The 12,397-nt window shown below is 46.4% G+C and overlaps 2 protein-coding genes across 2 annotated transcripts in view; one reads left to right on the plus strand and one right to left on the minus strand.

The window, feature by feature from the left end:
* Positions 1–5,704, minus strand: part of EIF3H (eukaryotic translation initiation factor 3 subunit H) — an 89,771-nt gene extending 84,067 nt beyond the window's left edge. Inside the window, exon 1 of the mRNA XM_015405638.1 lies at positions 5,559–5,704. Within this exon, the coding sequence (XP_015261124.1) occupies positions 5,559–5,675 (117 nt within the window). The 5' untranslated portion in view covers positions 5,676–5,704. The remainder of the gene's footprint in view (positions 1–5,558) is intronic.
* A 1,815-nt stretch (positions 5,705–7,519) lies between these two features.
* On the plus strand, positions 7,520–12,010 carry UTP23 (UTP23, small subunit processome component). The gene is made up of 3 exons (XM_015405637.1): positions 7,520–7,745; positions 9,043–9,217; positions 10,982–12,010. The coding sequence occupies exons 1-3, from the start codon at positions 7,558–7,560 to the stop codon at positions 11,348–11,350; spliced, it is 732 nt and encodes a 243-aa protein (XP_015261123.1). The 5' UTR covers positions 7,520–7,557; the 3' UTR covers positions 11,351–12,010.
* Positions 12,011–12,397: the final 387 nt, after the last annotated feature.

Genomic DNA, 12,397 nt, shown 5'->3' on the forward strand with positions numbered 1-12,397 from the left:
CACAGCGGCATACAGAAGAGGAGAGTTGCCAATTCGCTCTCCAAACAGGAAGAGCGATTGTCAAGCGGAATTTCATCTACAAGTCTTGAAGTACAGCACAGGAGGCCAGATGCTAACTGTTCAACAGGGCGGGAGTTTAATGGACACCAAATGGTACCAGATGTTTCCCTTTTAAGCTCCTTGCAGCTGTGTGTTTACCAGTGACATAACCTTTGAGGGGATGCAACGGTTTGTTGGCGTTCGGCTCTGTTGCACCCATATGGAAGCAGCAATTGGTGATGCAAAGGCCTACCCTGTGAATTAAAGTGGGCAAAGCCCAGGCTAGCGGGACAGATTTCTTAGCGGTATGTTGGTATAGTGAGATCCCTCCATATGTTATGAGAGCGTGAAAATGTTCTATGGCAGTGGTGGCGAACCTATGGCATGGGTGCCAGAGATGGCCCTCAGAGCCCTCTCCATGGGCACGCGTGCCATCGCCCCAGCCAGGCCCAGACCATCATTAAAGTGTTGAATTCTCTGCCAAATCATTTTAAGTAAATGAAAGCATTTGGGATTGCTTTCCTTACTTTGTCTGGATCATCTTAAGTTAATATATGAGTTGTTTTTTCTAAAGTAAAACCTCAGTATTCGGGTTAAATTGCTGTGTTGGCACTTTGCGATAAATAAGTGGGTTTTGGGTCGCAGTTTGGGCACTCGGTCTCTAAAAGGTTCGCCATCACTGTTCTATGGCATGCATTTATTGCAGTCCTATGACCCCTTCTAAGCAGCTCAGAGGGAGAAGCTCAGCAGGGGTGCCATCAAGTCACAGTCAATTTATGGCGATCCCGTAGGTTTTTCAAGGTGAGAGGTGAACAGAGGTGGTTTGCCATTGCCTTCCTCTGCATAGCAGCCTTGGAATTCCTTGGTGGTCTCCCATCCAAGTACTAACCATGGCCAACCCTGCTTAGCTTCCGAGATGGGGCTAGGCTGGGCTATCCAGATCAGGGCTACTCAGGAACAAGTCCCATTTTATTCAGTGGAGCTTACTCAAAGGAAAGCATTCCCCAGGGCTGCAGCCTTAAACCTTTATTTTTGGTCTTAATTACAAAGTATCTCTGTGATTTGATCTCGAAGCGGGTGGGAAGAGTTTTGGTGGATTTTTATTTGGGGTTTTTTGCTAAGTTATCAGGTTGCTTCTTTGCTCTTTTGTGATTCAGTCCCCCTTGGTAGTTACCTTTCACATTTTATGCCACTGTTGCAATGCTTTGCTGTTTTATCATTCTCACCTGAACAATTCGAAAAAGGCTGTTGGGCGGGGCGGGGGGACAGGGCAACAACAGCCCAGAGTTTAGAGGATGCTCTTATTCAAGAAGCCGGACTAAGCATTATGAAAGGCAAAAAGTTACACCGCTTTCTGTTAACCCTTTTCTGGGCAGAATACAAAAACAAAGTAAGCTTTGAAACATTTCCAGTAATCCTTCTTCAGGCAAAAGCAACCAAAGCAAACGGTGTGTGCTTGAGGAAGCAAGGGGCACCAGTAAGTAAGAGCTAGGGTTGCCAGCCTCCAGGTGGGGCCTGGGGATCTCCCACTTTTGTAACTGATCTCCAGCTGAGAGAGATCAGCTCCCCTGGAGAAAATGGCTGCTTGGAAGGGTGGACTCTATGGCATTGTACCATGCTGAGGCCCCTCTCCTCCCCAAACCCCGCCCTCTCCTGGATCCGCCCCCAAAGTCTCCAAGTATTTTCCAACCCAGACCTGGCAACCCTAGCAAGAGCTAATTAGCACACCAGGCTGAGAATCAAAGGAATTTCCTCAGTGCCCCTCCCCCAAAGTCTTCTGAAAAATAAGCTGAGAGTAAGAGCTCTGAAATGGAGAATGAACTTCTGGAACTCCATGGTGGGGAGTACTGGGTTGGATCCAGTGCAGCGTTTCTGTTGGCAGAAGGACTTCCACCCACGGAGCATGACTTCCGCAGCTCCTCCCAGCGCACAGCACCTCAAAATACCCCCTGAAATCCTGTTCCCCGACGGAGTCTCAGAGTGGCTTACAATCGCCTTCCCTTCCTCTCCCCACAACAAACACCCTGTGAGGTAGGTGGGGCTGTGAGAGCTCTCTCGAGGACTGCTCATGAGAGAACAGCTCTGAAAGAACTTGTAACTGACCCAAGGTCAGACCAGTAGTGGCACGTGGAGGAGGAGTGGGGAACAAACCTGGTTCTCCAAACTAGAGTCTCTGCTCTTAACCACTATACCATAGTGGCTCTCAAGGCATGACTAAGAATGTGCATTTCTTTCCTTGCAACCTCCCCTTTCCATTCTGTCCCTAAGAGGAAATCTGCATAAGTGCACAATAACAATTTCAACAGAATTCTCAACTTGCAAGGTCACCTTAAGAACCTGTAGCCACTTCCCCATTAATGTAGAAGGTATTCATTATTTGAATACTCCTTAGGGAAGAGATAACAAGAATTTAATATAAAAAGTGATTTTCCATTAAGATTTATACAACATAGATGAGCACTGGTTTTTATAACACCTCCTTTTGTCTATGAAGATCAGGAGCTGATACTGAATCAATTTCAATCACTTAAGGCAAAGCTCAACAAATCCCAGGCACAAGGCCACCTAAAATCTTTATTGTGGCACCTAGCACTTTCAGCTAGATGATTTTATTGCACTGTCTCTCGGCAATCCTCAATGGAATTACAGAGGTTAATTAATTAATTATTGTGCAGCCGTGGGTGTAAAGATTGTCTGGCAGCCTGAAACTCTAGCTCTTTTTGTGGCAAGCTAGGTTTATTTGGGGGACTGAGAGAACTGTGACTGGCCCAAGGTCACCCAGCTGGCTTCAAGTGGAGGAGTGAGGAATCGATCTCAGTTCTCCAGATTAGAGTCCACTGCTCTTAATCACTACACTAAACGGGTACAGAGGAGATCGATCATTTCACTTCAGAATTTTTTTTGCTATATCATATGAAATGCATTAAGTTCATGCTGCTGCTTGCTTATATATTTACTTCATTCAGTGGTGATAAATAATCTCTTAACCAGCTGCTTTCAATACTGGCTCCAATAATCAATTATATTAAGCTTATCAAAGTAATCATGAAATAAAGAGAAATCGCAAAAAAATTAGGCTGGGATTAGAGGTTAGTTTTTTCCTTTGGTGAAGACAACCAAAGGTATGACGTATTTACAACATTTTGTCAGAACTTTATGAGAAACTGTGAAGGGTTTAAGGATTAATATTTTGCAGTAGTAATAAGTAGAATTTGCGGGCTGGTTCCTAAAGCCGAAGAAAATTTGTCAAGGCCTGATTTAGGGTCTCTCTTGTCATAGTCTAGCAGAAAATACTACCCTGGGAATCTAGTGTCTACTATCACAGTTAAGTGTTAGTAACAAGAAAAGTCTCCCCCTGATTGTATAAATCATGTTCATTAGATCTCTATTTTTCACCTCCAGCCTTTTTACACAAAATGGATCAAACACCACTGAAATATTAACCACAGTTGCTTCTGTGGGTTCCTGATATAACAAGCATCAGCTTTCCTTGCTCTATATTATTGCCACTGTTACTGGCATTCCTTCAGAAGGAGATATCTTGCTTCCATTTAAAGGCAACTAAAAGCTGTTCCTATATGGGCCTAACTTCTGCCCTTAAGTATCCAGTCATCTCTCAATTCCAACATTCCTGCATACAACACAGGGCTGCAATATGGCAGTCAGAAGAATGTCATGACCAAATTAAGCTCCCTTAACATGTTGTAATACAAGTTATAAGCTCCAAGCATGTTGTAATATAGTTAGTGTGCCCGTTTGACCACGGAGACATGGGCCCAAATCCTTCATTGTGCCATGAAGCCCCCTGGGAAACCTTGGGCCAGTCACTGTCCCCCAGCCTAATATACGTAGTACAGTTAATTGAGATGACCTTGTGTACTGTACCCTGGAGGAATGAAATGGGGGGGAGTGTATGTAACAAATCAGTAGAAGCCACAGAAATCAAAAAGGACCCTTGCTGTTAAACCATATGCACAAAGCAATGGCAACCTTTATTTCCTAAACAACTGAATAGGAATTGTCCCCAACATTTAACTTTAGTTGGGGTGCAGCAAGATTTAGTCATCGCAGGACCAATTCTAAGCAAAGCAACAAGCAAAATCACAAATCAAGAGTACTCTGAGTGAAGGTCCAGCCAATCCACTCAATTGTTTTGCTTCAAGAGCACAATCTTCCTGGTCAAGGCAGACTTCAATGCAGAACTGAAGATTATCTTTAAGATTAGCCTCACTTCCATCTACCCACTTCAGCACTCTCCAGGATTAAAAGACATCAAAACCTCTTTTGAAAAGCAGGAATCATGAGATTCACCGAGGGAAGACTAGACTGGTCCTGGCATCAGCCTGAGAAGGAGTAGATGCAAAAGCTGAACTTTGCAGAACTGCCAGTTACCCTGAGACTTCAAATGTGAGGAGACAGATCCACTAGCCTCTACCACCAGCAAAAGGTCGAAAGCATGCTCAGAAGAGCTTTCTAAAAAAAAAAAATACATAACCTACTGTCATCAACCCCAAGCACCATTTGATTGAATGGACAAGCATAAATCTTGAAACTGTATTTATTTCATCTATATTCCACTTCTCCTTCTTCACAACAGCTCCCTGGAAGTATCACATTCACTTGCCCCATTTCTACCTCCCCTTTCTCCCCCTCTGGAGAAACCAAAGTAACATGCATAGTCAGTGTGATCTAGTGGTTAGGATGTAACTTTTGAGTGTGAGAAGCTTGGGTTTAAATCCCTATTCGGCCACAAAAACTCAGTGAGTGAGCCTGAGGTAGTCACTGCCTTTCACCCAAGCCTGTCTCACAGGACCATCCTGGGGGCATAGAACAGGGAAGAGGCACCAGAGGAAGGGCTGGCCTGGATAAAGGTATACTAGACAGTCAGGGGCACTGGAGGCCTCCCATACAGGTAAACCAGATCAAGATAGGTAGCGGTGTTAGTCTGTCTTTAGTACCACCTTGAAGACTAGCAAAATATGTGGCAAACACAGAAGAAGCTGAAGAATTTATTGTTACTAATAAAAGACTAACTTACTAATTAAGATACCACTCACCACTTTTCTTAATCCCGCTGTATACCCTTCCCCTTTCTGCAAATTTTAAAGCAATAAAATTCTCTCCTCTTTAGGAGAGTTAACTATTAAATATATATATATATATATGTGGCAGGATATGAGCTTTTGTAAGCCACTGCTCACTTCAGTGACTCACGGAAGCTCCTACCCTGCCACACAATTTGTTAGTCTTTAAGGTGCTACTAGACTCTCGCTCTTGTCGTCTACTGCAGCCAGACCAGAGGCCACCTGTCGCATCAAGCTCCTTCAAGCCACGCCCCGTATCCGAGAGTATACAATATACTAAGTGAGACTCATTCCTCCCCATATGCACATGGGAACCGTCATGGCCAGTCTCTCTCCCTCCCTTCTTTCCGAGACATCGGTCCGCCGATGGAGCTCAGGCTAGCCAAACTACCCTTTCACGCTGGTCCGTCCCTGTGACCCCCTTCCAAAGCTCACCAGCCCGTCGATCTGCACTTGCTTCACGGCGGAATCGCCTGGGGCTGCTTTGCCTTTCGCTTTACTGCCGCCTGCGGAAGAGGAGCCGGTGCCGGCTGCTTCCTTACGAGACGCCATCTCTAGAGAAAGAGCACACCGCCCGGAAAGGAAAGAGGAAGTCTCCGGGAATGGTGTTCGGCGACTTCTACTTCCGGGTGGGAAAGCAGTCCTCGCGGGAAGGTTCCGCGAAGCAAAACCGAAGCTCCTTGTTGCGCAAGCGCAAAAGGACAGGAAGCGCCAAGGCTGCCGAACTTCGGTTTTAAAGCGCGTGCGCAATCATGTTTATGCAGCCTTCCTACCCTCACTCAGCCCCTTTGATTCAGCCAGATTTCAAGTAGGAGCCAGCTGCGCAGAATTATTGCCGAGCTACAGAGTATGGAAATTTAGTTGCACGTGCAAACGGGGGAACGTTTCGCGCCCCCCCCCCCATAACTTTTTAAAGAACCACTAACGGGAGCTGGAGGAGCCGAAATGACCTCTCGCAATCATAGACGGAGTTATACCCGAGAGGTGGAATTTGCTCCTAGAAGTCCAAGGCCACCACCCCGTGGCTCAGGAGGCCGTTTCACCCCCTTCCCCCACGGCCGTTGCAGCCGCGCCATCGGTGGTCATAACTTTTTAAGGAGCCCCTAACTAGAGCTGGGGGAGCCGAAATGACCTCACACGCCAGAGGTGGAATTTGCCCCTAGGAACTTGCTCCCCCGTCGGGGGCCATAACTTTTTAAAGAGCCCCTAACCAGAGCTGGGGGAGCCGAAATGTCCTCTCGCAATCATAGACGGAGTTATACCCAAGGCGTCAGTCTATTTAGGACTGCATTGTAGTACAGTCACCGTTCACAGTTTTAGGCTGTAATCCTAAAAACACTTTCTGGGGAACAAGCCCTATTCACTAAAACGGGACTTCCTTATGAGTAGACCTATTTAGGATTGCTCCCCTAGCTACTTCACTTCATCTGAAGAGGGGGCCTCCTCCAGTCCGGGCTAATTAAGTCTGTAAAGTGCAACTGGACTTCTGGTTACTACGTATTTTAATACATCCCTCACTGGTAACCAATGTTCCCTCTAAGCTGTGAAGCCTTCTGAGCAAAAATTCTACTTTGTGAGCTACTGCCATTAAAGTTGTGAGCAAGCGACTTGGCTACTGCATAAATTAGTTTGATCTGGAGCCATCCTTCCTGAGCTAAGACAAAAATGTGTGAGCCGGAGGTTAAAAATCTGTGAGCTAGCTCACACTAACTCAATTTAGAGGGAACACTGCTGGTAACATCGGATTACGGTGACATTAGCTGGAGTAAAACAAAAGTTTGAGTCCAGTGGCACCTTTAAGAACAACAAAGATTGATTCAGGGTATGACCTTCCGCGTGCACGCACGCTTCTTCAATTGGAAGGCAAGGCACCCTATTAAACTGGATCTTCATGGATTCGCTGGAGTAATCTGCCTTAAAAACTACTGTTAATAATTATGCAGAGGTGGCGAAAATAATCTCTTTAGCTGAAGATGACAGCAGGAAACCTTAGAACAATGTTTGAGTCCAGTGGCACCTTTAAGACCAACAAAGTTTAATTCATGTTTAATGCACACGAAAGCTTATACCCAGAACTAAACACTGTTGGTCTTAAAGGTGCCCCTGAACTCAAACTTTGGTCTGCTGCTTCAGACCAACACGGCTATCCCACCTGAATCTATCAACAGGAAACCTTCTTAGACATTCCCTACAGCGCTCGACCAATGGATTTTAAAAACTAGGCGGGGGGGGGGGGCGGGCTTTAAGGAAGTCCCTACAGCGCTCGACCAATGGATTTTAAAAACTAGGCGGGGGGGGGGGCGGGCTTTAAGGCAGCTCTACTGCGCGTGCGTGAAATGTTAAGTTTTCCGGCACAGCAGTTGCACTTCCAGGTGAACGGAGGAGGAAACTGAAAAGCAGCCCTGTGGGCGCTCCTCTAGTGCTGCGGGCAGCGATGAAGATCACGCGGCAGAAGCACGCCAAGAAGCACATGGGCTTCTACAAATACAACTTCGGCTTCCGGGAGCCTTTCCAAGTGCTGCTGGATGGGACCTTCTGCCAAGCGGCGCTGCGCAACAAGATCCAGATCCGGGAGCAGCTGCCCGGTTACTTGGCTGGCCCCACGCAGCTTTGCACGACCCGGTAAGCGGGCGCAGGGAAAGAAGCCGAGGGAGCTCGGCCAGTGCTGTGCGCACATGCGTGCGGGACTACGGAGGAGGGAATTGGAATGGGGCGGGGGTGCGCTTTGCCATCATGTATGTGTCTGCCCTTTTAACATTTCAGGAGAGGTGCCATTTTAGGGAGGGGGGGGGGAGGTCCGAGTTCTGCGACGTAGGGGTTTCCCATGGGTTGGAAGGAGTGCGGTGTAGTGGTTACAGTGTCAGACTAGGATTTGGGCGGTCTGGGTTTAAATCACGAGTTGCTCGTGAAGTTCACTGGGTGATCTTTAGCCAGTCTTCCTGAACTACCCCACCGCGGGGGGGGGGGGGGGGTTCTTTGGAAGAGCTAGTGTGGTGTGGTGGTTAAAGCGTTGGACTAGGATCTGGGGAATTTGAGTTTGAATGCTCACTCACTCATGGGAACTTGCTGGATGACTTTGGGCAAGTTGCACACTCTCAGCCTAACCTACCTCACAGGGTCGTTATGAGGATAGAACAGGAGAGGAGAGTGATGTCAGTGGCTTTGGGTCCCCATCAGTGTTCCCTCTAAGCTGAGTTAGTGTGAGCTAGCTCACAGTTTTTGTCCTGGCTCAGGAAGGTTGTCTCCAGAGCAAACGGAGCTTATGCAGTAGACAAAGTGCTCACTCACAACTTTAATGCCAGTAGCTCACAAAGCAGAATTTTTGCTCACAAGACTCCACAGCTTAGAAGGAACATTGGTCCCCATGGGTGAGAAGGGTGGTATATAAATTAAGTAAATAAATAATAACAAGAAGAAGGGGGGGGGGGTCAGAGGTCTGCTTCAAGTGAGGGGAAATCTGAAAACTGCTCCCCATTTGTCCATGGAAATCCTCTGACAAATCTGGGTTCTGACTGTGTTGGGAGAAAGGTGGGGTATATAAGTACTGTAACTAAAATTGGAGGCAAAAAGGTGGCAAATGCAGGGTTTAATTCAGATATAATCAGGGTTACTTCTTTAGCACCCTGACCAGGATCGCCCGGGCTAGCCCTATCTCATCAGATCTCAGAAAGTAAGTAGAGTTGGTCCTGGTTAGTATTTGGATGGGAGACCACCAAGGAAGTCCATGGCTGCCGTGCAGAGGCATGCAATGGTAAACCACCTCCGTTAGTCTCTTCCCCTGAAAACCCTGAGGGGTCGCCGTAAGTCAGCTGCAAACTTGACAGCACTTTCCACCACCATTTCTTTAGAATGAAAGACCTCTGTATGTGACCGATCTGTCAGTGCACACTTACCACTTTTTATCTAATTTTCACTCTAGATGTGTTCTAAAAGAATTGGAGTCCTTAGGAAAGGAATTGTACGGTGCCAAGCTAATTGCACAGAGATGTCAAGTGCGCCACTGCTCTCACTTCAAAGAGCCAGTGAGCGGTTCGGCCTGCCTGTTGTCCATGGTGGAGGGTGGCAACCCACACCATTACTTCATTGCTACGCAGGTAAGATCCTTTCCCTTCAGCTTCTGTGAACAAAGTTACTAACCCTCTGCTTTGCAGCTTGGAGCGGGATGAGTTGCTGATGATATTGGCAGGGGTGGCCAAACGTGGTTAACGTAAGAGCCACATAGACTAAACGTCAGATGTTTGAGAGCCATAAGACATGACCAAATATTACACACGTGTTTTTATTGAAAAATATGCAGATTTGTTTTTAATAATATTAAATTGATAACTTTAGATGGGGAGAGAGAGAGAGAGAAAAGATGGGGGAGGGAAAAAGAGATGGAAAGAAAGCAACTTAAATGTTAAATGTGTCCTCCAAGCCCCCCCTTGCCCCCACACCGGGTAGCTTGGGTTGGAGAAGGGATTTAAAGAGACAAATGCTTAGCTGTTGGGAGGGGAGGGCTTTGAGAATGCATTTAAGTTAGAGTTGCTTTCTGTCTCTGCACTGGCTGGGGAAGGGAAGAGCAATTGAGGAGGCATGCCTCCCATAAGAACATAAGAGAAACCAATATTGGATCAACACTCTGTGGTTACTAACACTCTGCTTTGCAGCTTGGAATGGGATGAGTTGCTGATGGTATTAGGTGGTGGTGGCTTTTCCCACAACAGAATAAATGGAATATTGTCCACTGGTATGTAATAAGGGAGCACTCACTGGAGAAGACCCTGATGCTGGGAAAGATTGAAGGTCAAAGAAGACGGGGACGGCAAAGGATGAGATGGTTGGACAGTGTCATCGACGCAACGAACATGAAATTGAGCCAACTTCAGAGGACAGCGGAAGACAGGAGGGCCTGGCGGGAGCTGGTCCATGGGGTCGCGAAGAGTCGGACTCGACTGTGCGACTGAACAACAATGTAATAACAGCCTGGCTCAAAAATATTTGTGCTTTTCAGCCTTGCTGAGTAAAAGTGGGACTTGGGTATGCTTCTATTAAAAGCAGGTCTCCTTGGGACTACAGCCTTTGTTTATTTTTATCGCACCCTCCCTCCATGAAGCCGAAATTATTATTTCTGTACCCTGTTGATGTATATATAGAATGGGAATCCCACAGCACTTTATCCCCATAACTCTGTGAGATTGGGAGAGGGAGTGTGTTTGTGTGTGTGGTCCAAGATCACTCCGTAAACTTCATGACTGAGTAAGGGTTTGAATTTGGGACCCACCAGTCCTTGTCTGATAGTCTAACCCTGCCCCAAACATGCTGTCTTTGGGAACTGTGGTACCTCCCAGTGTGTTCCTGGTACTCATTTTCTTCTTCTCCCCAAATGGGTTACTAAAGCTTTCTATTTCCCAGTTGTCACTTGCTGTATGGCAGCTGTTAATTTATTTTAGGATATTAAAAACCAGTTTACTGCTATGTATGTGTAAAGTGCTGTCAGGTTGCAGCTGACCTTTGGCAACCCCTGTAGGGTTTTCTAGGCAAGAGACAAACAGAGGTGGCTCGCCATTGCCTGCCTCTGTGTAGCAACCCTGGGCTTCCTTGGTGGTCTCCCATCCCGGTACTGATCAGGGCTGACCCTGCTTAGCTTCTGACATCTGATGAGATCAGGCTAGCCTGAGTAAGGTCAGGTCAAAGCCTGCTGCTATAACTGTAAGAAATGTAGGAGGATGATCAAGGGAAGAAAATTAGGGTTTTTTTCCCTGCCTCTTACTAGTATTTTTTAATAGTATGATCGACCCTAGTTTGTCTTCTAGTTGTACAACTTGTACAAAACTTGGGCTGTTTTATGCGTATATTTGTTTGCTTGCTCTTGATAGGACCAGGTTCTGGGAACCAAAGTGAAGAAAAGGGCCGGCATCCCTCTTCTCTTCATTATCCAGAACACCATGGTGCTGGACAAACCTTCTGCCAAATCTCTGGCAGCGGCACAAGCGACGCAGACCCATCAGCTGATCCCAGAGCATCAGAAACTGAGCATTGTGCAGCTCAAAGAACAGCAGGGCCTGGGGAAGGCCCCAGAGCCCCAGAAGAGGAAACAGAAAAGAGCCAGTGGCCCCAACCCTCTCAGCTGCTTGAAGAAAAAGAAGAAAACACAAGAGACCCCACAGCCTTCAGCAGCCAAGAAGAGAAATCGGAAACGCAGCAAAAGAAAATTGGGGATTCCAGCTGATGCTGTGCAGTCGTGATAACAGATTTCCTCCAAGGCAACTGTACTGGCTTCATAATTTTGCAAACCTGGTGTAAAGGCAGTGGGTTGGATCCAAGGTACCAGGAGAATTTTCCGGCCTTCCTGCCTCACTGCGTCCCACTCCTTGGATGTGCTCTGAGGGGTTTGTAGGTGGGAGGGAAGATTGGGCAAAAAATCCAACACACTGGCGGAAACATTATCTTTGTATCCAATTCATTTTCTTCTGCTCAACTGATACAAAAATACATTTATGGATTTCCTTTTCTAAAAAAAATCTGATTTTATATTGTGTATAATATTTGTAGATAAAAGCAGGATTTTTCCTTGCCGCCACATTTTAGTGATATTGTTAAACTGAGCCTTGAACCACAAAATTGGGCAGACCTTTTATATAAACAAGCCTGTGCTGTTCTCAGAAACATTAGGTGTCAGAACTGAAGGGAAAAGGCAAAGGGGTAATCGTTCTAAAGCTCTACTCGGGGGAGGATGTCATACTAGAAAGTATTTCAGAGTTGGTATGCTGTTTGTCTAGAGGTGCACTCTCTTGCTAAAGTATGCCAGGAGTAAAAACCCTTTCTTTTTTAAATGGAGAAGAGCCACAGGTACCAGTTGCAGTGGCTTGAATGTAGAGATGTTATTCGTTGATTAAAATGTGTATATTCTGCCTCTCCGTGTCGTTCAAGGCAGCTTATAATAACTGTTAAAAACCTTTTGGTGTAGTGGTTAAGTGTGCGGACTCTAATCTGGGAGAACCGGGTTTGATTCCCCACTCCTCCACTTGCACCTGCTGATGTGACCTTGGATCAGTCACAAGCTCTGGCACAACTGTCCTTGAAAAAGAGCAGTTTGTGTCAGAGTTCTCTCAGCTCCACCCACCTCACCAGGGTGTCTGTTGTGGGGTGGGGAAGGGAAAGGAGTTTGTAAGCTGCTCTGAGACTCCAAGTGAAGGGCGGGGTATAAATCCAATCTCTTCTTCTTCTTTTCAGTTAAAAATCAAAATAATAATAAACAATTAAAATCAGAACAGCAAGACCTAAACAAGAGC

The sequence above is a fragment of the Gekko japonicus genome, unplaced genomic scaffold (assembly GCF_001447785.1).
Source record: "Gekko japonicus isolate JY-2015 unplaced genomic scaffold, Gekko_japonicus_V1.1 scaffold3897, whole genome shotgun sequence".
NCBI classification, from domain to species: Eukaryota; Metazoa; Chordata; class Lepidosauria; order Squamata; family Gekkonidae; genus Gekko; species Gekko japonicus.

Bases quoted from the DNA above. Each gene is read 5' to 3' on its own strand.
- UTP23 (XM_015405637.1), top strand. From the start codon at position 7,558: ATGAAGATCACGCGGCAGAAGCACGCCAAGAAGCACATGGGCTTCTAC. The intron at 7,746-9,042 runs GTAAGCGGGCGC...TTTTCACTCTAG, and splicing joins ACGCAGCTTTGCACGACCCG to ATGTGTTCTAAAAGAATTGG. The intron at 9,218-10,981 runs GTAAGATCCTTT...TGCTCTTGATAG, and splicing joins ATTACTTCATTGCTACGCAG to GACCAGGTTCTGGGAACCAA.